The sequence below is a fragment of the Tenrec ecaudatus genome, chromosome 2 (assembly GCF_050624435.1).
Source record: "Tenrec ecaudatus isolate mTenEca1 chromosome 2, mTenEca1.hap1, whole genome shotgun sequence".
In the NCBI taxonomy this organism is placed as follows: Eukaryota; Metazoa; Chordata; class Mammalia; order Afrosoricida; family Tenrecidae; genus Tenrec; species Tenrec ecaudatus.
The window spans coordinates 288,125,781-288,152,004 of NC_134531.1; the positions used below are offsets into that span (position 1 = coordinate 288,125,781).

The 26,224-nt window shown below is 46.8% G+C and overlaps 1 protein-coding gene across 6 annotated transcripts in view; it reads right to left on the reverse strand.

Moving 5' to 3' along the window:
* Window positions 1–15,795: 15,795 nt before the first annotated feature.
* Window positions 15,796–26,224, reverse strand: part of SIDT1 (SID1 transmembrane family member 1) — a 124,722-nt gene continuing 114,293 nt past the window's right edge. For all 6 annotated transcript variants that reach the window (XM_075543464.1, XM_075543463.1, XM_075543461.1 and 3 more), the window contains 5 exons: window positions 25,853–25,899; window positions 19,230–19,335; window positions 19,029–19,139; window positions 17,610–17,723; window positions 15,796–15,858 (listed from right to left, as the gene is read on the reverse strand). In XM_075543464.1, the coding sequence (XP_075399579.1) occupies window positions 15,796–15,858; window positions 17,610–17,723; window positions 19,029–19,139; window positions 19,230–19,335; window positions 25,853–25,899 (441 nt within the window). The remainder of the gene's footprint in view (window positions 15,859–17,609; window positions 17,724–19,028; window positions 19,140–19,229; window positions 19,336–25,852; window positions 25,900–26,224) is intronic.

Here is a 26,224-nt window from a genome sequence, read left to right on the forward strand (position 1 = left end):
TGGAACATGGTTTGTTTCAAAATGATTAAATATTTCTAACCATTTGTTATCTACTGTGATTTTTGCTGATGCCCAAGATTTAAACTTTTCCTTATCAATATATATTTTTTATAATGATACCTCATTAAAAAGATCACTTTTGGAAATATTACTATATGGGAAATTTTGAGTAATATGATTGAATGATTTTTGCACATCGTTCCAATTAAGTTCTTGTTTTAATGTAACCCAATGAAAATGTTCAATATTATTGTAATGTACCGTCCACTCTTCTAAATAATCTATGCAGTTACTATAGACCTTTCTAACGTGATTCATGATATCTGCATGATTTATTGCACCTTGTTCTTCTAGCTAGCTTATACTATTATGGATAGTTAATGGAAGAAAATTATTTTCTAACCGCTCTTGACACTGAAATTTTAAATTATTAACTTCATTTGCTACTTCAATTACCGAAATTTTGTCACCTTCAATAAGTTTTATAGCATTTTGAAAAAGAGCTGCTAGATTGTGTACAAACTCTAGCCAAATTTTTGAAGATTCTTTTTTAAAAAGCTCTTCTAAAGTTCTAGGACATTTATCCTGTGATAGAAAGTAGGATTTCAAAGGATCGTATATTTTCAAAATTCTTTTGATAGCTGGCAAAAGAGCTAACCAGAGCGTTTTACTGTACCCAAGTATTTTCTGATATTCGACTTCGCAGTTTCACAAAATTCCTTAATCATTTCAACGCACACAGTGTATATATCGAAATAAGAGTATATTTTAGTAACAATATTTTTCATATCTATGGGCAACAAATCAGCAGCTGTTTGAATGGCATTATGTATTATGTGCACTGCTCATCCAACACCAATAATGTCTTGATTAAGGTTTTTGTTTAATTTATAAAAAATATTATTTGTTTGAAGCAAGACACTGGTCTATAGGAACACAGGGAGAGCTTCTATAAAATTTTAAATCAATAAAAAGTTGAAAAAAAACTTCTTGCATCACAGAATGCCGAATTGTTAGGACAAAGTGTTCTTGTATTAAGGGAGTACCTGAGTTCAGGCCCAATGGCCATCTGCAACCTTAATTCTTGACATATAGATATGAGTACATAGTTCTATCCCCCTCTCATTTTATGTATATATTTACATATATACATGCCTGTATTTAGGCCTCTATAAATGACCTTTGCCTCCTGGTTCTTTCCTTTATTTCCTTTTTACTTTTCTCCTGTCCCACCATCATTCAGGTTTAGTAATTCCTCGCTGCTACATAGCCCTTGATTAAGCCCCACTGGGCATCTTATGCCCTTCCTTCCATTGATTTTAGTTCACTTGTTGTTCCCTGATCCCTGGGTTGGTCTCCCCTCTCCCCTTCCCCTGTATCCCTTTGGAACCATTGGTCCTGTTCTTTTCATCTCCAGATGTTTTATCCTGCCTATCTTGTCTAGACTCTAGATAAACACGCAGATACATTAATAAGTGGAAAAAACAGGCAAAGCCAAATAAAACGACAAAGGAAGTCAAAACCAACAAAACAATAACAACAGCAAAAAACAAACACAAAATAGCAATAACAAAAAGAAAGCCACTGACAAAAACGGAAAAGCCTATAAAAAGTTCAAGGTCTGTCTGTTGGCCTTTACGAGTGTTTCCAGTTGAGTCTGAGGGGGTGCCACACTCTGTCTCCCAAGTCTATTTTTGGCATTCCCCAGGGATTTCATCACTCTGCTCCCCCTGCTGCTTTGCTGCATGGCCTCAGAGCCTCGCCCCAGTGTGATGGGGCCAGACCGTGCACTATTCCCATAGTGTGTCTCCAGTGCTGTGCCCGCAGTGTCATGATTCAGTGAGGGATGCCATGTATCATTGTCCTGTGGTGGAGCTGGCCCTATGCTCCTCCCCGTGCATTGTCTGTCCCTGAGCAGGAACATGGTCCTCAGGGCTTGGTGGGCCAGCATGTCCTCTCCTCCCTCTCCATTCCTTTGAGATTCTCCTATCTGCTCTAATCCGACACACCCCTCTCCCCAAGCTGTAGTCCCAGTGCTGTCCTCTGCAGTGAATTCTTCTGATGTGGGGGGGGGGGGTGGTTTTCAGCACTGTGGGAAACAGAAAGATTTCTCCCCAGTTATCTCCCCCCAATATATGTTAGACTTAGGACACTGCTTGCAGCTAATGGTAAATAATTGTCAAGTTACTTCCCTGAAGGCAGTTAGCTTCCAGACTACTGTCTTGTCCTACAGGTAAGACCGCTCCCTGCTGTTAAGGACAATGGGCTACTACTTCTCCCTAAAGGCTTGTGACCATTAGCTTAGTTCCTGTAGGTGGAGTTTACACCCTACTGATAATGGTCTCTAGTGGAGCCAGAGAACAGGTCAAACCAGCCTAGTGACATCTAAAGTTAGGCTGCCATCCTGAATCTAGGATCTGCCCATCTTGTCACATGTATACCTCCAGTCCCTCCTCTTCCTATTGTGTGGATACTCCTAGATCACCCCCCTGTGCTATAGGTACTGTATTACCTATAGCACAACCCTTTCCTGTGACGTATGTCTTCACCTGTAATTAGGGGCTTGCATGTCCCCGGAGAATATAAAAACCTTAGTTAGTATTAAATCTCTCTCTCTCTCTCTCTCTCTCTCTCTCTCTCTCTTTCTCTCTCTCTCTCTCCACATGGACCACCAAATGAAGCTGAGGTGAGCATGCTACTATGAAATGTGTCTGACTCCATTATTTCAATCTCTCCTCTATCTCTCATGCGCGCTCTGACTTTACTATACTCTTTACTTAATATCGCTGTACAATTGCACCTACTGGATCCGTAATGATGTGTTAGGGGCTGGATTACCTTGACACAGTACTTTTTTATGCTGATAAAGCCCTCCAGTTTTTTTGTGGTAAAATTGGGTGCCTCAACTTATATGCAAGTATATAACGCACATACCCAGCTTTTAATAAATCAGTTTTAAAAATGGGTAAAGCACTTGAACAAATGCTTTACACAATTTCCTGGAAGCCTATGCAAGATGAATCAACACTCGAAAAAATAATAATTTATAAATTATTACGGGATCATGAGGGAAGGAGGGGGGGCAGGGGAGGAATGAGCTGATACCAAGTAGAAAGCAAATGTTGTGAGAATGATGAGGGCAACATATGTACAAATATGTTTGACACAATGGATGGATGGATGGATTGTGATAAGAGCTGTAAGAGCCCCCAATAGAATGACTGAAAAAAGAGAGCACTCAACACTATTAGTTATAGAAATATCCACATTCCAATCACAAGGAGCTACCACAGCCCTCTCCCCCAGAGGAGAGATGACACTCCCAAGTGTTGTCAATGATGCGGACCTCTCATGGGACTCTCATGACCATCTAAATTGGTACAGTCATTTGGAAAACTATTGGCATTATCTTTTAAAACTACAAAACCCACCTACCCTATTACTCAGGAGTTATCTTCTCATGTGACTACTCTAAGAAAATGGATGCTTAAACTCATCAAAAGACATACACAAGGATGCGCATTGCAGATTCCTTCCTGGTAGCTACAATCTGGAAATGGTTATGTTAGGTTTCTCTCTCCGGGACTAGATTTCAGCCTCGGTCCTTTGGTTCCGTGCGAGAAAGATTTCACGCTGAAGCCAGGCTCGTGAGCCAAGTGAATTTAATGAGAGTTAAAAGAAGCGTCAGGCTTTACGCGGCACTCATTAGGATTCCTCTGACCATGCGGCCTGGCAGAGACTGCCCCAGGTCACGCAAGGATCTCTCTCCTCCCACGAAGATGACCAGACCAGCCAAGCAAGCCAAGACAAGACCCCTCTCCCTCTCGGTCCCTGCCTTTTCAAGGGTTCCCAGGGGAGGCGTGGTGAACGACCCCAGGTTGATCCCATTGGCTGAATTGCAGTCACCTGGCCCAGGTGGGCTGCTCCAGGTGTAATGCCCATCTGGGCCCACCGGCGGGAAAATCCAGCTTTTGTCCTTTGCTGGCTCTCCTGGGCATGCGTAAATGAACTTCCCAATTCCCTAGGTTAAGCTACCTGACAGCTAACCATGCCCTAGACCCGCAACACAAAGCTACGGATGCGCACACGTGACCTTCCATTAAGTGAAAGAACTCAAACAATGAATATTTGTTGTATAAATGTTTCCATTTGTATGAAGATTCAAGAACAGGCAATATTTATCTATGGTGAAAGTCATCAGCACTGGGATTGACTTAGAATGGGCACCGAGGTCCCCAAAATTGCTCTCTATTTTGATGCAGGTGGCTGTTGTGGCTGTCCCAGTGTGTGTGAGTATATATACATACATGCACATGTGAAAATCCACTGAGTTATATATGTTTAAGACTAGGGTACTTTGGGCCTCATTACTGAGTCAAATCATTGCGTAAAGGACATCGATGGGGGTTTGCCAAGATGGTCACGTCCTGTTGGTTAATCTTCCTCGATTGAACACCAAGTGTGCATTGTTTTACTGTCACTTGGTAGAAAAGAGAAAGCCTGGCACGGATTTGTAGCAAGACATTTTCATTCTCATTTTGGCTCCCCTGTTACCTCGCTATGTGTTTGGGGCCAGTGGGACCATTGTTTTGTGTCATAGTTTTAGTCATTCATAGGTTACCCGACTTGCCTAACTCAAAAAGCTTCAGTGAAGAACAGCTTTATAGTCGGAGGTGTTTTCACAGGCGAAATATTTAATTGTCAAATGGTGATTGCTTTCTTTGGTCTTCGCTATTTCCACCTTAGATTCCTACATGGGAGACGGAAACACAGGCCTGCAGTAGATGGTGTTTGGTTGGCCAGCCCAAAAGCCTGTTCTTCTCATAGGAAATGAAAACCCAAACCCAGTGTACTGTCATCACTGCCATTGAGTGGATAGAGCCCCATTCACAGGGACCTTGTCCACCAGAGGATAACTGCCCCTGTGGGTTGCCATGGCTGTAGCTCTTGACAGGAAAACCTCATCTTTCAAGGCTTGGGGTTACCAGCATCACTCCTACTTTACCAGGGCTTTTTAAGATGATGCTAATTCACCGCTAAACAGTTCAGCAGTCTAGGGGGTTGTGGAGCCAGTTCATCTCAGTGTGCCACTTTTTGTTGTTGTTGTTGTTGGAAGATATGGAAATCTGGCTTTACCTTTTCACAACATTTGTACTGTAAAGAGGAGGCCTGGTGGTGTAGTGGTTGCATGTTGGGCTGCGATCTACACGGTCAGCAGTTCGAAACCACCAGCCGCTCTGCGGGAGAAACACTGGGCTTTCTACTCCTGTAAACAGTGACAGTCTCAGAAACCCACAGGGCATCTCGGTAAATCAGCATTGACTCCATGGCGGCTAGTTTGGTTTTGAGGAGTACTGTGAAGGTTTGGGCGGTCGGGGTGTTTCCTTACCATTACTTAATGACAGTCAGATCTGTGGTTTGGAAAGAGGCGTAAGCCAAATTGTGCTTGTGGAGAGTTTATTGTTCCAGGGATGTTTTCTGGAAACTCTCAACTCAATTAAGTTAAATCCTAATTTGTGAATATGACCATGTGGCGAATGTGAAGACTCACATTATGTATTCCATAAATAATTAAATGAAAATGGTGAGAGGGGAGATATTGGGAGGGTGGAGGAAAGGTGGGGTAGAAAGGGGGAACCGATCACAAGGATCTCCATATAACCCCCTCCCTTGGGGACGGACAACAGAGGAGTGGGTGAAAGGAGACGTTGGACAGTGTAAGACATGAAAACATAATAATAATTTATAAATTATCAAGGGTTCATGGGGGAGGGGAGCGTGGAGGGAGGGGAAAATGAGCTGATACCAAGGGCTCAAGTAGAAAGAAAATGTTCAGAGAATGATGATGGGAACAAATGTACAAATGCGCTTGACACAATGGATGGATGGATGGATGGATTGCGATAAGAGTTGTACGAGCCCCCAATAAAATGATTTCAAGAAAAACATTAGAAAAAGAAAATGCTCATTAGACAGCTTAGGGCATGGGGAACATTTGGTTAGCATGTCAGTAATTCAAACCTAGTCTTATTGCTTGTCCTGACTACAAGCTTAGAAATCCTTCTAACCAGTGACATTGTTCCGTGAATGTAGAATTCTGATTTTACGGTTCCATACAGGCAGGTTTCTCTGCCTAAATCTGGCTGGGATGGAACTTTGGAGGGGAGAACTGGGCCCAACAGTAGAGAACAAGGCCAGAGGCCTCGGCTGACCTGTTGGGCTAACACAGATGGCTCTCAGAGGGCCCCGTGGGAGGAAGTAAAGACTGAAAAGTAGCTACCTGGCTCATGACAACTTCTTGAGTCTATGGATGACTTTTAGGAAATAAAACCAGCCAACCAACCAACAACAACAAAAAAATGCACTGCATTTCTGCCCTTCTCTCCACCATTCATTCTGGTTTTGAACCAATAGACGGCAGGACACTTTATGCTACATACGTTAAAAAAAATGAAAATGAATCTCTGGGTCTGCATCCCATTGCCAAGCGCAAAACTGAATTTATGAAAAGGACTCCGGTCCTTAACTTCACAAGATTTGAATCTGAAAGCAACGGCTCTCATAGAAAGCCAGCTGTTCCTGTTGAGTGAGTCACATGACCTACCTACTACGTTTATTGCCTGGTCTTCCTATAGCACAGTGGATTTCCTTGCTACCGGGGTTTATGTAACTGGCGTGCATCTTTTTAATTTCAGAGAAAAGGCTCAAGAGTTGTACAATCCTAGGCTGTGTGCTTTGCACGTACATGACACATTATCGGTGGAGTCTCCATTCTCACACAGACCTTGCTCTTCCTTCTTTCTGATCTTGTCACCTGACCTTCCTTCTGGTTCTGAGCTCAGGGGTCTGCAGCATCCCCTTTGCCTCGTGATCAGTAACTTCTCGATGCTTCAGGCCCTTCCCTTGGAAAGTGGGCACTTACTTCGTAGGGGTGTTTTCCAGATTAAATAGAAAACCATTGGTGGAGGGCTTGGTTGATGAGAAATGTCTGCTATTTCAATAACCAGTTCTGCCAGCCATAGCAGAAGATGGTTGAAGATGGGTATGGAGAGTGGTAGTAGCCAATAGTATGACCCCACGAAAAGGACAGAACAAGAACCCCAGGCCCATACTTGGCCTCCAGCAGAGAACGAGACTGTGGAAATCCCTAAGAACTGGCACGGTTTTTGCTTTTGTAGGGAGAGATCCAGATGATTCCCATCTCAGAAACGGTTCTGTCGAGAACTCCGTTCTCTGCTGGGATTAAAACTGCATTTTTCGGTTCTTTCCTATGAAATACTTCAGCCTTTCTGTACCAAAGACCCTTTTACTCTTCTCTATTCTCCCCTTTGATCTGGGAAAGACAGTGTGTTCTTCCTCTAGGCATGACGGGGCAGCTGGTACGTGCTTGGTAGGTTGGACGCATGGAGAATACGGAAACTCTCATGAACTGCCAAAAGAACAAACCGATCTATCTGGGGAGAAAACGGTCAGAATGCGCTTTATAGGCAAGGATGGTGAGAATTATTTTTTCATGTGCTTTGTCAGGGGAGACCAGTCCCTGGAGAAGGACAGGATGCTTGGTGAAGCAGAGGGGTAGGGAAACAGAGGAAGGCCCTCAATGAGAGGGGTTGACACAGTGGCTGCAACAGTGGGCTCAAGCACAGGAACAGTTGTGAGGATGGCGCTGGACTGGGCAGTGTTTGGTTCTGTTGGGCGTAGGGTCGCTATGGGTCAGAACGGACTCAATAGCATCCAACAACAACAAACATGGCCCAAATAGCTGCTGGACTATGAACCTAAAGGATGACGGTTCAAACGCATCCAATGATACTTTGCAAATCAGTCCTGGAGACCTACTTCTGTAAGGTCCTTGCAAACTCTATGGAGTTCAACTCTGCACATGTGTCATCACCGTGAGTTAAAACTGACATGATGGCAACGAACAACAAACTTCCCTGCTTGTTCAAAGATGATGATGTTTTAAAATATGGCTCTGCTCTGTAGATCTTAGGGGTCTGTTTCTTTTTGTGTTGTCTGCTTGAAAACAAACAAAATCAAACCCTCACACCCGCAAACCTACCACCTCATAATATTCTTTCTCTCACTTTGGATCAGTCCCACATTCCCCAGCCAACACCTCCAGGGTTCTCACCAGCATGACATTTTGTGGGTTCTAGCCATCAGCTACATCACCAACATGCTTCCCAAAGTTGAACACTTTTCTCTTCTATCTAGTTTTGGGTTTGATCTAGTTTACTCCTTGTGATGGTTACATAATCTGGTGTCAATTTGAGAATTCAGTGTGAAGGGGTGGAGTCTAGCCTGCCAATCAGGTAGTAGTAGTAGCTTGAAGACCTCATTTGGAGGTGTTAAGGAGATAAATAGCTCGCTGGAGGTGGGATACATGCTCACTCCCTGCAAGACATGCCTGTGGAGAAGACACATGGAGAGAGGTTGAAGGAGCCAGACCTCTGGAGCCGGAGAAGCCATGTGGAGACCCGTCAGCACTGAGATGCTTACAACATGCCACTGGATCCACAAGACTGCCCACCCACTGGCCTGTGATCTTCCTGCAATCGGCGTCATTGCATGTGTTTCGTGAGTCTGAGGAGGACTTTATAGATTGGTATCAGACATATGGGCTAATATCAGACTTTGGACTTGATATGGACTGGATCAGTCTGTTTTCTCAATATTCACTTGCTCTTGTCTGTAAAGCTCTTTCTTATATACATGTGTCTATGAATTTGTTTCTCTATTCTACCCAGACTAACACACTCCTTAAACTCCATTATCTCCCCAAAGCATCTCTCTTCCCCTCCAGATCTTCATCAACATGTAGTTTACCCTCTTGTTTCATACCCCACCCCACCCTACACTGAGAGCTTTTAGGAATGCCTCAGGTGGAAAATACCATCTGCTCCCATCTCCTAGACTTACAGAAAACAACAGTGCTAGAACCTCACTGCTCTCAGAGTCTTGGTTTGGGATTCCAGGTTTATAGTTTTTATTCCTCTCTTTCCTTTCAATTTTTTTCTTAATGCTCCATCCATAAATGTAATACACTGTTCTACCCCCCAGGAGCCATGGGAAATTCTCATTTTTTGAGCAATCTTAGTATTATGTCTGTTTCTTTAAAATTATACATCCCTGGGAGCTAGCAAGCATTCCCATCTCTCTTCTTGCCCAATTACAGGTCCTGAACAGGGTCCCTTCTAATGCTTTTCCCCTTGCTTTGCTTCTGCTGTAGAACTAGGAGGTATCGCTGGAGAAAGCCTGTACCACCCTGGACAGATTTCTTAAGAACTAAGTTAGTGACCATCAAACCAACTTGGACTTATGGCAACTCGATGCATGCTAGAATAAAGTTGTACTCCATAAAGTTTTCAATGGTGGAATATGTATACTGTATATACTTGTTTATAAGCTGAGTTTTTCAGCACATTTTTAAAGGCTTTTTTGGTGGTTAGAATTCGGTGCCTCAGCTGACATTTGGGTCGGCTTATACTTGTGTGAGTGTGTAAAATGATTTAAAGGAAAAAAAGTGAGCCATCTCTGAAGCAGGAAGTGAATCTCATGAACACGCAGCAGGAAGAGCCAGGAGTGAAGCGCCCCTGAGATCCCTGCATGGGGAGGCAGCAGAATAGCAGCAACAACACTGGGGGACAAGTAGTGGGATTCCTGGCCCATGCAACAAAGGAAAGCTGACTCTAGGAGCTTTAGGCAGGAGCCTGGCTTGCAGAATGGGATACCTGAAGGAGCTTCATCTCCCTTGTTGGAGCAGGGCAGGCACCAAGGCGTTGTAGGGCTGAAAGGACCAGAGCGAGCTGTGCCTCTTTGCATGGCTGACAAAAGGCACAGCTGCAGGCAAAAGCACTCTATCCTTGATGGTTTCTGATCTTGGCTTGGTATGACCTGTTCTCTTCCCTTGTAGCCCCCACATCACTAAAAATATTATCTGTGTGTGTTGTGCGGTCATCGCAAGGGATGATTGAACCCACAGAGAAAGAGTTCTGTGGGCGGGATGGCTGGTGTCAGAATAGGATATCGATGGAAGGTGGAGGTATGTCTGACTTATGCCTTAGAGCAGTCATGCGTGGGCAGATGTGGAGTTGGATTGTCCTTCGACCCTGGGTAGCCAGAGGACATCCCATCTGGTCCCATGCCATTTCTTCAGACCCAATGATGGAAGGGACTGAGTTTTGTTTACTGCTGTGCCCAGTTCCTTCCAGTGCCTACACTAAATGCTTCTTGACACCGATTAAAAAAAAAAAAGCACAAAACAACCCTTTTTATTGTGCATTGGGAGAAAGTTTACAGATCAGTTTCCCACTCAATAATTCATACGCATTTTGTTTCATATATTGATTGCAATCTCCACAATGTCACATCATTTATCCATTTTTTTTGGGGGGGGGGACTTCCATTCTTCCTGCTGATGAATTTCTGATTTACGTATGTGGACAAAGATGGAATGAGGAAGGAGAGGAGAAAGGGGGAAATGCACCTTCTAAAAGCAGGTGAGAGGGGCAGTGGTTGGAGTTGGGCTGCTAACCACATGGTCAGTAGTTCAAATCCACCAGCTGATTTTTAGGAGAAAGACACGGTTATCTACTCCTATAAAGGGTTACAGGCTGGGAGACCCACCAGCGCAGTTTTACCCTGTCCTATGGGGTTGCTAAGAGTCAGAATCCACTCTGTGGCAGTGAGTTTGGTTTTATGTGGGAGACCCGGATGTCATTCATTCCAGTGACTGCGGATTGTCTTCTTTCGATGCTTCCTGAACCATCGGTCACTTTGCCCTTAGTCTTTAATATTGCCATCTGAGGCTTGAATTTTCATCCCAGTCCTATGGAAGGCAGAATTTGATTTCTATTTCTGAGGAACTCAATGGTGAAGGCGATGACCGACTCTTCACCAGCTTATGTGAATGCACTTGTGGTCAAGCCTAACAACGAACAGGGAGCCAATCTTCTCAGCAGCAGCCCCTGAACATTAGGGAGATCTTACAACTAAGCCACCAGCCTCAGTCCTCGGCAAACAGCCCAAAGGGTCCAAAGAAGGAATGCAAACAGAAAACTACACCTGCGTTCACGGAGGCCCTTCTTATAATAGCCCAAAGGTGGGGACGACCTAAACATCTATCGAAAGATGGAGAAAATGGGGTGTATCCATGCCGTGCGATACTCCTCAGTCAAGAAGAGAAACAGTCTTACGACAGGCATGAACCGTGAAGAACATTATGCTCTAGTGAAATAGGAGTTGCAAAAACAGACCAACGTTGTGTGATCTCACTTATATGAAATCAACAGATCCATAAAAAGTCACATTTATTAGTGAACCCCTGGGGTCGGCAGGAGGCAGGGCAGGGGGAGTCATTGCTCCGAGGGCCCTGGGCTTCTTCTGTCAGGGAAGCCAGCTTGGAAAAGGATGGTCGGAGCGCTGGGACTGCTTGAGGGTTATCACTGGATCATCCAGGTAGAAATTGTGTCGTCAAGGTGTCGTTGAGCATATTTGCAACATATAAACAAAGAATTCTATCTAGTCTTTGAAACAGGGTTTAAAGCAAATGAGAAATGACTCCGCACCAGGCAGAAACCTGGAGGCAGACAGCATCGTCACTCACCACTCTTTCCCTGTTTGAGTCCCTGCTATTCATTCAAAACACCAAGTGACCAACCACGCTCTGTCTGGGGCCCGTTTTGTCATGCACAAGTGTAAACATCAACCGCTCACAGGGGGCACATCCAGGCTTTCCCTGCAGAAGGTTCGGGGTGGGATGGCAGGGAAACGTGTGCACACAGCATGCTCCTGCATAGAGAAGCAGCTCCGCCTTCTTCCCTTGGAGAGGCTGGGTCAGAGGTGGTGGTAGTGAGCCGAGCCACTCCCCAAACCCGCCTTTCCGCTCAGCCGGAATCTGAGTAGCCTCTTTTTCATCTGCGTTGGAACCAGAGTATCAAGGGTCAAAGGGCACAGTAGGGCTGGGGGCTGTGATAACTCAGAGTAGCATTTCCGAAGGTCAACCTCCTGCAGGACCTCCTGGAATGGATTCATTCACTGCCATCAAGTCGATGCCAACTCAGCGTGGCCCTTTAGGACAGGGTAGAACTGCCTCTGTGAGTTTCTGAGACTGTCAACTCATTATGGGAGTAGAAAGCCCCGTTTTTCTACTGGCGGTGGCTGGTGCTTTTGAACTGCCGACCTTGTGGTTAGCAGCAGTCCAATGTGTACCCACTACCCCACCAGGGCTCAGGGAAATAGAAACACCTGGTTTCAATGGGGGACACGCTAGAGCAGAGGCGCCCAAGCTTATCTGGCCAACTTCCCCCCTTTCAGGAAAAAACCCAAACCCAAACCCCAGTGACTCAGCAGCACCCTCCTGCCAATGACAAACTCTGAATTAAGTGTAGGTATCTGCTTTTGCGGCCCCCTGGCTTGTTCCAGTGCTGATGAGGGGGCAGTATCGCCCATTTGGGGAAACACTGCCCATGCCTCAACTTCCGATGGGGCTGAAGAGCTGTGTAGGCTGGGCTGTCCCTCTGGGTGCTTGCTCCAGCCCACCTCTGTCACCCACATGTACTGTCGGGTCCCTGCGGTAGCTGAGGACCAGAGGCCATCAGTGACTTGCCAAAGGCCACCCAGCAGCTGTGGAATATAACCGACTACGATCTTTTCCGAACCTTGTTCTCTCCGTGCAAAATATTGACCTGCCAGCCGTTAGACGGCGATGAACATATCTGAGACTCCTAGGGGTACGCGCTGATGACTCGCCCCAGGAGGTTTGTGGGCTCACGGAATATTTGGGTGGCGGCTTGGAGTCAGAAGGGAAGTAACTGCCACTCTCCTCACCCCAAAGTGCTGGCTCAGAGGCTCCCAGGCAGTCACACAAAGTCCCTGCTCCACTGGCTCTGGTTCTCCACTGGTTTCTCCCTCTGCTAAAAATAAAACCGGGCTCCTCCCTTCGCCCTCCGGAGCTGACAGGTGGGGCTGACCTTCCAGCCTTAGTGACAGTGTGAAGAGGTCAGGTTTTATGTGGCCGGCTTCGCTCCCCTGGCCGCCACCGTGCTCTCCTGCGCCAGCGGCACGGCTCTCAGGAGTGTCTCTTCCACTCAGCACCCTGCCCTGTGGCCCTCGCTCTCCGGCTGGTTACCGGCCTGTTGAACTTGGCTCTCTTCAGCAGAGGGGAAAGGAACCACCGAGCCTTGGGCTTGTTAGGTGCTGCTGAATTAATGATTTCCAAGCCCAGGGAGGTCATGGGACAGAGTCGAACTGCCCCCTCGGGTTTCTTTGTGGACGCAGATCTTTCTCCTGCAAAGATGATCTTATAGCTCCTCCCTGCCACGGAGTTAACTCTGACTTGTAAGTGACGCTGCAGGAAAGAGGAGGACTGCCCTGTGGGTTTCCGAGACGCTGGTGGCTTCAAGTGGCAGGCCTTGATGTTGGCAGTGCAACTCCTAACCCTCTTACCTTCAGGGGCCCTCAACCTTTCAGTTAGCAGCCAAGTGCCTAGCTCTTTGTGCCGCTGGGATCCCTGAGCCATTGGGCCACATATGGGCCACGTACAGTTAAACTTGTATGAACCCTCCCACCGCCCCCCCCCGCCATCTCCCCTACCCTGAGTGCTCCTATTATCCCACAAAGGCAATCATAGGACTGACTGTCTTCTGTCCCCCCAAACACCGGGCCAGCCCTGTAGAGAGTTAGCACTGATGTGTTGGAGTGGGCTGATTCCAAACCGACTCTAGCATGAGGCTGTCTAGCACAAGGTTGACGGGATCAGAGACTGTCTTGAGAACACAGCAGCACAATGCATGTTTCCACGTGGTTACTGCTTATTTCCTGAAATGCACTGGTGCCCAAAGAATGACTGCATCAGACAATGCACTCGCTCTTGTCCAAGTTGCTGAGCAGTCCCTGTGGCTCACATTCCCACACAGGGCCTTTTTTTTTTTAACTGAAAGCCCTCAAAACTCAAACTCACTACCATCGAGTTAATTCTTGCTCAGAGCAGAATTGACCCCATAGGACAGTGTAGAACTGCCCATGTACAGTTCCCAAGGCTGTAACTCTTTAGAGCAGTAGAACGCCCTGTCTTTCTCCTGAGGAGTGGCTGGAGGTTTTGAACTGCTGACCTTGTGGTTAGCAGCCCAATGCCTAACCTCTATGCTACTCCTTACTGAAACCATGAGTGCATTAAAATCCAAAGGAGGATGTCAAGTCAGCCAGAGTTGAGTAGGCTTAGAATTTCCCCCCAATGTTTGCTTCGCCAGTTGGTTGCCTTTGTATGGCTTAGTGGTGGTCAACCATTTTTAAGGAGTAAGACTATCAGGAGGCCAATTTCAAATCTAAGACATTTTAGGATAGAAACATCATAAAACCCGAGGGGGCTTCAAAAAGTCACCGGAAACATTCCATGATCTTTCAATTCAATTTTTCCCCTGGCAACTTTAGAAAGGCCCCTCCATACTTCATTGAGAGCATCTCTCCCCCTTTTCAGAATCTGGGAAAGCTTGTTATTCAGACCTCCCAAACGTGTTTTCGAATACGATGACGATGCCATCGGTGGGAGGTGACCTCGGTGTCTCAGGCGGCGCTGTGTGTGTGTGTGCAGAGATGGGTGAGGCTTCTCTGACTACTTCAGATTCAAGGCTGAGAGGACAAGGTCAAATGCAGCGGCAGAGGGGCCAGGCAGTGCCAGTGAACCTGGTACACGGAGCTTCTCACCAGGGGGAGAAGGAACAGTGGCGGGCTCTTTGCACCAGCGAGGAGCGGATGCTCTCTCCTGCTGAACGTTACTTCTGAAAACTTCAGGGAGCACCCCCAGGACCCCGATATGCACACAATGACAGAAAAGGGCTCAGTTCTAGAGCCCCCTAGCGAAACGCCCCTGGTTGGAATGTGCATTTTGTTCCCAAGAATTGTGCTGAGTGAGCTGCAGAGCTCAGTCTGCGCTCCCCCTCCCCCCCTTCATGGGCTTGGCTCCGGAATGCCAAGGCCGTCTGTTTGATGCTGAGGGTACCAAGCTCTTAGGCGGCCATTTCTCTTGTTCTTCCCCACACCTGCCCTTCCACTCGGAGATGACCAGAAGTCTGTGGAGAAGCAAAGCCTTCACAAGCCGGGAGAGCCCAACACACAACCGTGAGATACAGACACGAAGGACTAGGCCTGGTGTCCCAGGAACCTGAACCGAGGAGCCCAATCCTGTGTCCCCCTCTTGGGCCAGGAGCCTGGGGGAGCGCACCATTCTTCTGAGGAGATGACTAGCTGCTGAGGCTGGAGCAGCTACCTCAAGTGGGTGGCACCTTGCGCTCATCTCTCCCCCATACGCTGAGGAGTTCCCCCCTCCCCTGGCCTCCTGCTTTAGGATGTCTAAAGCCGCAGGTGCTGCAAAGGTGCCCAGGGGCCAAAGGAACGTCTCTCAGGAGGAACTCAGAGTGGCTCGCCTTTCTGGGCACAGAGGCAGCAGAGGAACAAGCGCAGCATCCTTCTGCCAAACCTGGCAAGTCCAGGTGAGTGCACTGACTTTGGTGCAGTATTTGGCCATCGGCAACCCCAGAAGCTACTGACGAGAGGGGGTGGGATGTGTCTTGGCTCTTTGGGGCTTGCCTCTGTCCAGTGCCTGCCTCTCTTCTGGCAAGTTCGAGTCTCCCTTCAGCTCTTCTTCTTCCTGGGTGAATGCAAGCAGATTTGCCGGCCTCTAAGAGGGCGATGGGGGCACTGGGTGGTGGTCACGCTGCTTCCGTCAGTGGATTTTTCATGAACACAGCACCGAGGGTGATTGCCCCTCTCCCCATCTTAACACTTGCTGGAGGCTCAGAAGACGGGGATCTGGTCTCTCCGAACCACGTCCAGGTCATCGTCCAGAGTTAACAAAACCTGAAATGAGCCGGGGAGGAGAAGGGCAAGGGACACACGGTCACACACAAAGTTCTCGGTCACACACCAAGCCCCGCATGGTGGGAAACGAAAGATTTCATGTCCCCCTCACTGCTTTCATGCCCCCTGCGGCTCTCGGCCAGTGCCAGGCCCTTAACAGGCATCAGAGTTCATTTATGGAGGCTCTCGTAGAGTGTGGAACAAAATGGACAAACATCCTGCCCCGATGGAGCTTATGTTCAAGAGAGGGCTTCACACATGAAACACACACACACACACACACACACACACACACACACACACACCATTGAGTCGATACCGACTCAGAGCCACCCTACAGGACTGGGGAGAACTGCCCCTGTGAGTTTCCAAGGCTTTAATTATGGGAGTAGGAAGCTCCGCTTTCTCCTGCAGAGGGATGGTGATTTTGAACTGCTGGCCTTGTGGATCAGAGGCTAAGTTGTATCCACTACTCCACCAGGGCTCCTCTCAAGATATACAGTAGTTGGATGGCCAAATCCACCAACGATCGTGACGGCCACCAACGACAGACACAGTAGATGGAAACATATGCTAACGATAAACAGTTAAAGGGGGGGACGAATTAGGGATGGAGGAAACAGTTAAAGGGTGGGGGACGAATTAGGGATGGAGCATGGAGGTGATTAAATTTCTTTTTGGATAGGGTGGTCAAGGAAGTCATTATTGGAAGGGGACGTTAGGGTCAAGACTGGAAAGGAAGATCTTGTTGAACTGGCTGTGACTATATAAGGATCGTCCCTCCTTTCTCTCCCTTCTCCCTTTCCTCGACCACCATTCTCTCCACAGCGTACCTTTAACTCCACTTGTGCCACATCTCTATCAAAATCAAAAGCTTTAAGGAACGATGCTTAGGCCGTTTGGTTCAGTGTCCCGCGGTGGCCACTAGGGGGAAGTGCTGCTCTACTCTTGAGATGACACGCCTGCTCCTGAACCGGCTACAACCAGAGTGGTTAGGGACCCTAGGAGGCCTAGCCCTATTCCTTGTCCCTTGACCCTGTGCAAAAAACGAAATTAGGATGAACGGACCCTGAACATTATTATCCAGGGCTTTTAAACGCGTGTGGCTTCTGGGCAGGCGTTTGGACAAAAGACAGAGCAAACGGACTGGATAGAAGACAGCCGAGCTGGGGTGTCTCCTGAGCCACTCCATGGACTTGTCAAATATCCAGTGAGAATGGAGACCGTGAGCACGGCTCAAGGACAAAGAACCAAACACTATTCGAATTTTAGTGATCTGGTTCGGGGGAATTCTGGGAAGGGGTCTTCTAATGCGCACTCAGTCCACTCGTGTGCAGTGCCACACAGGCTCCGTTACATTGGCGTCAAAGGAAAAAGAAATTAGAGATGGAATGGAAAGAGCCAATTTAAAGAAGAAATAAAACGAAATGCTTACTGAAGTACAACGAGGCATTGGAAAGGGAGGAGTCTCTGGGTGGTGCGAACTTAAGGTTAAGGGCTCGGCTGCTAGTCCGGAGGTTGGCGGTTTGAACCTCACAGAGCGCCTGGGAGAACGGCCTGGTCTGGCCACACACTTCTGAAAAGTCAGCCACTGACCACCCAAAGGAGCAGACACAGCTCTAGTCTAACACCTGGGGCAGGGGCCCGGTGCTATCAGCGGGAGCCTACTGACCAGCGACTGCTCAGGTTTACTGGGAAGGGGGGCGGGAATAAAGTACAGGCTGTCAAGTGGGAAGAGATTGCAAACTCACCAAGAAGGAGAAGAACAGGGCAGTAGCAGAGAGGAAGTGCCAGATGTCGTGGTCATCAAAGAAATCCAGCAGGATGCACTCTCGGTTCTTCTCCCGGGATTCTGCCGGGGTTCCCTGCAGGAAGGGGAGGGGGACGTGGGCAAGAATTCCCACAAGTCAGCTGGGTGTTAGAGGGATAAGTAATCCAGGAGGCTACACATCTCTGGCTGCAAATGTTTACCTCTGTCAGCATCGGTGTGCTGTTTATAGCAGCATCACCCGAAAAGGTGGAAACATCCCAAATGCCCACGAATGGAGGAGTGGGTCACTAAATTGTGGCACATCTACCCACATCGAATGTTATTTGGGAGTTAAATGAAGTATGGATACACGCCACAGCACGGCTGACCCTTGAGAAGGCAGACACACGAGCCCACTAGTATAAAACATTCAGGACAGGCAAATCCACACAGACATAAAGTGGGTGCTTTGGGCTGAGGTGGGCATGCGTGTGTGTGTGTGTGTATGTGTGTGTGTGTATCTGAAGGGAAATGGAGTGACTACTTAATGGTATGAAGTTACTTTGGGGAATTCTGGAACATGTCCAATCGATTGTGGCGAGGGTCGGACAACTCTGGGGATGTACTAACAGCCATTTAATTCTAGATTTTGGAAGGGTGAGCTGTATGGTAGGTGGGCTGTATTTTTTAAACAGCTGTTAGTTTTTACAAGCCAGCTTGCAGATCGACTCCCAACATGTGGCTAGGGTGTTACGGACCAGGGAAAGCCTTTTTGAAGACATTTTCTGTTTTTTCCCCGATGAATACGGTGGGAGATTTGGGGCTCGGAGGGAACAAGAGATGGGCAGAGGAGCGGAGCATCTCCATCGCAGAGCACAGGAGAGTCCAGGGCAGGGTGAGCATGCGTCTGGAGCGCCGAGCCTCCCCCTCAGCTCTGCGTCTCCGATCCATCATGGAATGGATTTCCTAGGCCTCAGCTTTCCTATCTGTGAGATGGGCCTACGTGCATCTGCCTGGGGCGCTTGTGAATGGAGTATGATTAGGCTAACACTGCTGGAGAAGGTGGACAAATCTGCATTTCTATCCTCGTTACACATCACTGGGAACAGGGCCGTCACGTAATACACCACGAGGCTCACATTTACAGTGTCTGTACCGATTACAGGGCCCCCCGGGTGATGTCAATGGGTTCATGCCCCCGCTGCCAATAGAAGCTTAAGATGTTCAAGGGCACTCTGAGGTGCCTTAGAAGAAAGACCTGGTGAAACAACCAGCTCCTAAAAACCTCCTGGGGTACGGTTCTCCTGTGGGTGGTGATGCAGGATGATTAGCAACAAACACGAAACAAGGGAGGTCCAAAGGCCACAGAGCTACAGATGGAGCGGAAACATCTTTGTGGAACAGAGAGCCGTCCTCTTACCTCCCAGCTGCTGAGATTCTGGAAGAAAAAGTAGAGGGCGGCAGACCACACCACGGCGGTGGCCACGATGCAGAAGAGCGGCACCAGGAGGACCTTCTCCGAGCTGCGGAGCTGTGGGGTGAGACGTGGACGGTGGCAAAGCTGCCCTCACTGCCGGGCGGAGGCCCGGGGCACTGCTCGGCGCCCAGCACCCACTCTTACCTTCATGATGATGTAGAAGGCCAGGTAGAGCAGCAGGTTGCAGATGAAGATGCCCAGCATGTAGGAAGCAAAGTCTCTGGGTCGATATATCAGTCCAAAGAGGGCGCTGAAAACACAGGGAGCAGAGTCTGTGGGCGAGCATTGTTAATAGGATTGATTTTGTGTGTGTGCGTGCCCCCTCACCTGTTTTGTCCACTGAATAACAACAATAACCAAAGAAACACTTTACCACATTTGAAGTACCTTTTCAATGATGGCGGGGTAGTCAGATCACACCTTTCTACTAGCTACAAGACTCCCCACAGGCGAACGTATCATCAACGCGATCATCGGTTCCTTCTCTGGTTGAAAGATTTCCCCTCTGTTGTTTAGCTGCTCACTCCCATGAAGAACGGGGCAGTGAATGGACGAAAAGACCGTCAGACGTGCTGAATTTTGGGCTTATATGTGAGATGAGTTCTTCAGGATGCTGCTGTGGTGAGTTGCCAACAAGCCTATCCCAAGTCACCGTGACTCTATGTGTAGGCTGCTGGAGGAGGCCTCGTCTCAGAAACTGACTTCATACACGCTACCTCAGTTAAAATGTTTTATAGATGCACATTCATGAAGTCTTACACAAAGACAACAGAGAGACTAAAGCAGATCGTGCAGCTCAACGATTCAGTCACTCGGCGGCTGAAGCAGGACGTGGCGAAAAAAGGAAAGTGTCACCAAGTCACGACTGGTGGCAGATCAGTCAGTCACAGGTGAGGGTGGGATTACAGGTGCGAGAGAGGGACTATCATTGGGAGGCACACACTATTGGGATTGGAAAAGCTTCTAGAGTTGGTTCAGGGTCCACCCGTTGACCCTTCAGGGACTGCCCCTCTCCAGGCTGACTTGGGGAGTGGCAGCAATCCACTTTAAAAGAAAACAGCAGTTTTATTGACATATAACTGATACACAACACCATTCAGTGGTTTGAGTATTTTGAAGAGACTTGTGCAATCATCACCACCATCAATTGGAGAACGTTTTCTTCATTTTTGGACTCATTAGCGTTTATTACCCCCCCAACTTCCCCTGTCATAACTCTAAGAAACTATTAATCTGGTTACTGTCTGTACGGATATACCTAGGGTGGATTTCATATAAAGAAAACCAAACTATCCCCCCACTGCCCAACAACAACAAATGAAACCCAGAAAGACCTCAATCCACAAGAAAGGAGAACATAAGAAAATCCGGAACACATTCAAAATAGGTCAAAATGGGAAAACATATTTTAAATTGTACCCTAACTGTATCTGTATTCATTCACTTTCTGATGATTTTGTTTGAGGACAAGGTTATTCACATCCCTGGTCAGTGCTCCTAAGGAATTCAAGGGAGGCTTAATCCCGGAGGGGACTCTGCAAATGAATAGTGGGCTCATACTGTGTTCTCTTGCTAGGATTGAAGCTCTGATACAATTCCCTCCTCTGATCTTGGACTTCATTATTTACAGACCTTGGATAACACAGTGCGGTGTGCAATGCCTCAGTTAGATGGCTGCTTGTTTTAAGACACGTTTTTAAGACCCCAGATGGTGTTCTTTCTGATACCTGGGCACCATTTGATTTTTCACCACACTTAGCTATAGCACCCCTATCCTCAGTGGTCCCTTCATGAAGGTAAGTACTGAGTAGGGCTGCATTGAATGAACTGATTATTCTTAGATAGGGCTTATGGTTAAGTTTGAAGCTCAAAGTCCATTCAAACACCCAAGGTGTATATATATATCCCATTCCACTTCATTGGCAGCATTATAAGCTTTTTAAGAGATCATAAAAGTAACCTCCATCGGGCCTTGGTAATTCTACTAATAGTATCATTAAACTAGCCAATGATATAGAATTTAAAATATTATTGGTATGAAGGGAAAATTTATATATGGGAAATCTCTTTAGACTAAAATACATGGAAGTGCACTTGTACATCTTTAAAAACTTAGGTGACTTAATCCTGTTTAAGCATGCAATGAGGATTACATACAGGGCATAAAACTCCACAAGGGTCATTCACCACAGCTGAAGTACGTCTGTAGAACTAAGGTAAGTCTTAAAAGCAGAGAAAATATGAAAGTGGTAAATACAGGGTAGTCTTAAGTTGCCTACTATTGGGCAATCTCAAAAGCAAGAGGTTTGAACCGAAGTCCCATGATGCCCAAATCCACGACTGTGGGTAGTCCTCCGCTTCTCTCACTAGGGCGTTACAGCTTTACATTCAAAGGAAGGTATAAGTCTGCAACAGGTGTATTGAAGGTACAGTCCCGTTCACTTGTTGGGGTTTCTTATTCATTAATACACGTTTGTTAGCTGTCCATGGTGTTGAGAGTAATACTGAAGTTTATTTTGTTTGGGATTTAGTCTTCATTTTATTCCAAATTTTGATTCAGTTGTAACTAAACTCTATAATTCTTACCTTCTTGTTTGGCAAAAGGTTTTTTTTTAACTAAATAATCTGTATCTACTTTATTGCGATTGAGTGAATTCCCCCACACACATAAATACATAAACTCATAACCACTGAGTCGATTATGATACATAATGATCCTATACAGGTTTTCCAAGATGCGAAACTTTATGGGAGCAGGCAGCCTCATGGTTCACCTTAGCAGATGGTGGATTTGAACCCCTAATCTTGTGGCCGGCAGCTCAATACCTAACACCCTATGCTACCTGGGTACATACTTCCTCTGTCTCAAATTAAACATACAGCATTACATAATTAAACTCACTGGTATTGCATCGATTCTGATCCACAGCAAGCCCCTCGGATGAAGTAGAACAGTCTTTTTTTTTTTTTCTCTTTTCTTCTTTTACATTTTATTAGGGACTCAAACAACTCTTACCACAATCCATACATATACATACATCAATTGTATAAAGCACATCCATACATTCCCTGCCCCAATCATTCTCAAGGCATTTGCTCTCCACTTAAGCCCCTGTAGAACAGTCTTGTAGTGTATCCAAACTCAGTCCCATTGAGTAATGCTGACTCATAGCGACCCCTTGTGGACTTTCGAAACTGTAACTGTTCACAGGAGTGGAAACCCAGTCTTTCTCCAAGGGAATTGCTGGTGGTCTCGAACTGCCGACCATGTGAATCGCAGCCCAATGTGTAACCACTTCACCACCAGAGCTCCTACGGTTGCCAAGGCTGTTCTCTTAAAAAAAATCAATCGTTGGTGTGCCCGAACGTACCAACATGTGTGGGCAACTGCAGTAGAGTGTCATCAAGTTTTTAAAGAACAGAACACTAACATTTAAAAGGATCGTGTGGCCTTCTTTCAAGCCTGATCAGTAACTTCCAGTAGTTCAAGCCATTAATATTATCGCCGTACAGAGCTGACGAAAAAGCGTCCTCGTGGCATGTGCGAACAATGACTTCCAGTAGTAGCCAAGGGAATATCATGGTGTGGTCACTTTAGTTCTGTATTTCTACACAATTAAAAATAACAGGAACATTAGTATGGTTTTTGCAACTATTTTGTTGTTTTTCATGAGGCGGGGACAGACCATGTCCATGTAAAGCCCCCAAACAACACAAATAAAACGAGTAGTGTGCTGTTGACGATACTTCCGTATGAACAGTTTTATTAGTTGCCAATGAAAGGTAGAGCTTTTCTGGGTTCTTCGACAAGATCTTCGTTTTCATTTTAAAATGCTTCGTTTCTCTCTTCAGTGAGGCCAGCTTTGGAATTAGTCATTACTCTGCCATTTGTCACCATGGCTCCCATCGGACATGTCTCTTCTGCTGGACCAGCTTCTCCGATTTTTAAAGCAGCTTCAAAAGTTAAGGACATCAAATGTGCTTGATAAGATTGATTTATGGATTGTTATAAGAGCTGTAAGAGCGCCCAATAGAAGGATTTGTTTAAACATTTTTTTTTAATTAAGGAAAGGTCATGTCCCCACAGTTCAATTCTCTGAAAATCTTCCATCTCCCACTGAAAACCATAGTCCAGGCGTGAAGCAATGCCAAACTGGAACTTCAGGGCCAATCGGAAAGTCACTGTGAAGACTTGCACTGGTGGGTCAAGGTGACCTCTCTGTGCACACGTCACTGTAAAGGGGAGGAAGACGCCCGGAAGGGGACTGAGGCTTGATCACCAAAAGTCGGCACCAGGAGAACAACGCTCATGAATAAGGGGCACTGGGATTCCAAACGCCGGATGCTTGCAAGAGAGGTGCCAGCGTCCGATTCCATTTTTAACACCACGTTACAAAAGAACTATCTTCAAACTTGAAAAAGGATTAAGGGGAAATTTTTAAAATGAAAAGCATATCGAAACCGTTCAATGACCCCGTTTGGTCCTGATAAGCCTCCATCACCCCTTCTTCCTCTGTTCCCAGTTCTTTTGGAGTGTGGTTATCAGCAGCTCTCTGACCTTCAAAGTGAAGCCCGAGTGACTTCATTGGAACTCCCTGTCTGTGACGGTGCGACTCTCTGAGTTTCTCAACATGTGTTGTCATTTTCCCCTTGACGTGGCTCTCACTGCTGTCCTGTCCAAAGACTTTGAGTTGATGTATTCTTTCCCTTCTTGTCTTCAGTTGAAGGTTTTGCCTCCTGTTCAGACTTGGTGACGGTGTCTTGCCCCAGGGGTCCCCATGCTGCAGCCCTCTCGCTCTGGGGGTTTACAAACCCACCTATCTTCCCCACAGCATCAGAACGCGCTTCCACCACTTCCCAAGGCCATGCTCTTTATGGAAGCGATTGATGGAAAGGGTACCTTTCTCCCATGGACAGGCTACTGGGTTCGAACCATTGACCTTTCAGTTAGCAGCCAAATGCTTAACCCACAGTACCACCAGGGCCTTTAATAATGTCCTTAGGTGGGTTTTCAAATGACTGTAAAAAATGGCATGCCATGGCAGGGTGTCAAGGGGAAGGAGAATTAAGGTCAACAGCCCCCAGGTGGACTCCTCTATTCAAACTTTTACCAATTGACCCAACAAGAGCAGCCATACCTCACACAGCACTGTCTCAGGAGGCAGCTCATTAGTCAGGATAGCATCTTTTCAGCCATGCCCAAGGGCAGGCCTCTCTCTGGACAAGTGTTACACAACTCTTTTAGCTTTGCTAACAATAATTTAAAGAAAGAGGCGCCCCACTGAAGGTGCTCGGCTCGCTTGCTCCACGAATTGGCAATCCGTCTCCTTCAACACATGCCTGGTGACACCCTAGTCAGCCAGCACACCTCCTGCCTGAGACACAGGTCTCCCTTCAAGCCTCGTGTGCTTTGGACATGTTGGTAGGCGAGACCAGTCCCCGGAGAAGGACATGATGCTCGGGAAAGTAGAGGGGCAGGGAAAAGAAGCATGGACACAGTGCCTGCCGCAATGGACACCCACATAACCACTGTGAGGATGGCGACGGGCAGGGTGGTGTGTTGTGCTGTTGCACACGAGGTCGCTATGCATCGGGAACTGACTCAGTGGCACCTGACAACAACATAAGCATCTTATCTGCATTTTCAGCTGCATAAATTAACCACAGCTAGAAAAAATAAACATGCTATCCAGTTCTATTTTCAGGTCACTTGAGAAAAAAAAGGTCAATGAGTGGAGGGAAACAAATGAGATAGGTGGAATAGGAAGAAAGAGACTTACAGGGAACAGGAAAAAAAATCAGACACTTGCTCACACTGAGGACGAGAACTTTCAACCAGAAAGAGGCGCCTTAGCAGGGGCTTCCGTGAGTTCTACAAGTTTTTCAGACCATGTTATATTTTTGCAACTCTTGACATGATCTCTATTGCTGTACCTATGTATCTATTGCTGTCTACGAGCTCTTATTTTGTCTTGTTTAACAAATTACTTTAATGAATCAGTACCTTAAGAGAGGCCTGTAGTGTAACCTAACAACTTCGTGGCATTTTTTTTTCTTTTGCAAGAGGAAAAGTCTCTTCTTTGAAGTCTCTAGGAAAAGGCTAGTCTTACCCTCTCCTTAATTTGGGGTTTCTTTGTAAAAATGACAGTCAAGGTGTGGGAGTTCATTTTTATATCAATTTGGGTGGGCCAGGATTCTCCCATGACAGGATCTAACATAGCGTGGTTAACTCCATGATGGATCTCCTGGGAAGCAGCCAAGCAGTTGTGGGGAGAAGAGATCGCTTTAATTTGGTCATCGCCTGGATAGGACTGAGGGAGGGTTTTATTCGTGGCCTACTCAGTGTAAACTGACAAGTGTGTGGAAGCCAGTGGCTGTCTACTGCTGCATGTGGATCCTGCATCTGGTTCGCCGACTTCGTGTCATATCTCCAGCCAACCCCGGGAGCCATCAGTGGATTCATTCAGCTCTGCATCCACCAGCCTGTGATCTTCTTGCTTCATTTCTCCCATTCCCAATCATCCGGCAGCCACAGGCATCAGGAGAAGCCTTAAGCTTACATCTCACCCACGGGGTTGTACCTGGCTGGACTTACCCACTTCTACAACCGTGCACGCCATTTCTGGATACAAATCTCTTTCTATAGACTTACACATACAAGCGACACTGTTTTGCTTCTCCACAGAACCCAGTGCATACACAGGAAAGCCAGCCCACGGTGCTCCAGATATGAATAAAAAGAATGCTGTTTATCGAGGCCTACTCACAAAGACCAGTTGACCAGATTCCCAACAACGAGCAGCGCCATTCTGTCCTAGAAAGAAGGAACAATAGTATCTAATGAGACGTTGTGCACACTGCTTTTCACACCAAGAGTAGCGAAGGCTTCCGCTAGAGGAAAATGCCAAATGCAGAGAAAAGGAAATTTTCTATGATTCTGAGAACCATGCCTATGGGCAGAGACGAATCGTTAAATGGGAAGGTCTCAGAATGCAAGTACCCAGATACGACTGAATCCCTAGAAAAGACCACGCAGTCATGAAGCACGACTCTGGCTGTTCTTCGGGGAGCTGCCAACTGGGCCTCACACTGAGAGGTGAAGAATAGGGGGGCATGTGCCGAATGCTTCGTAGTTAACA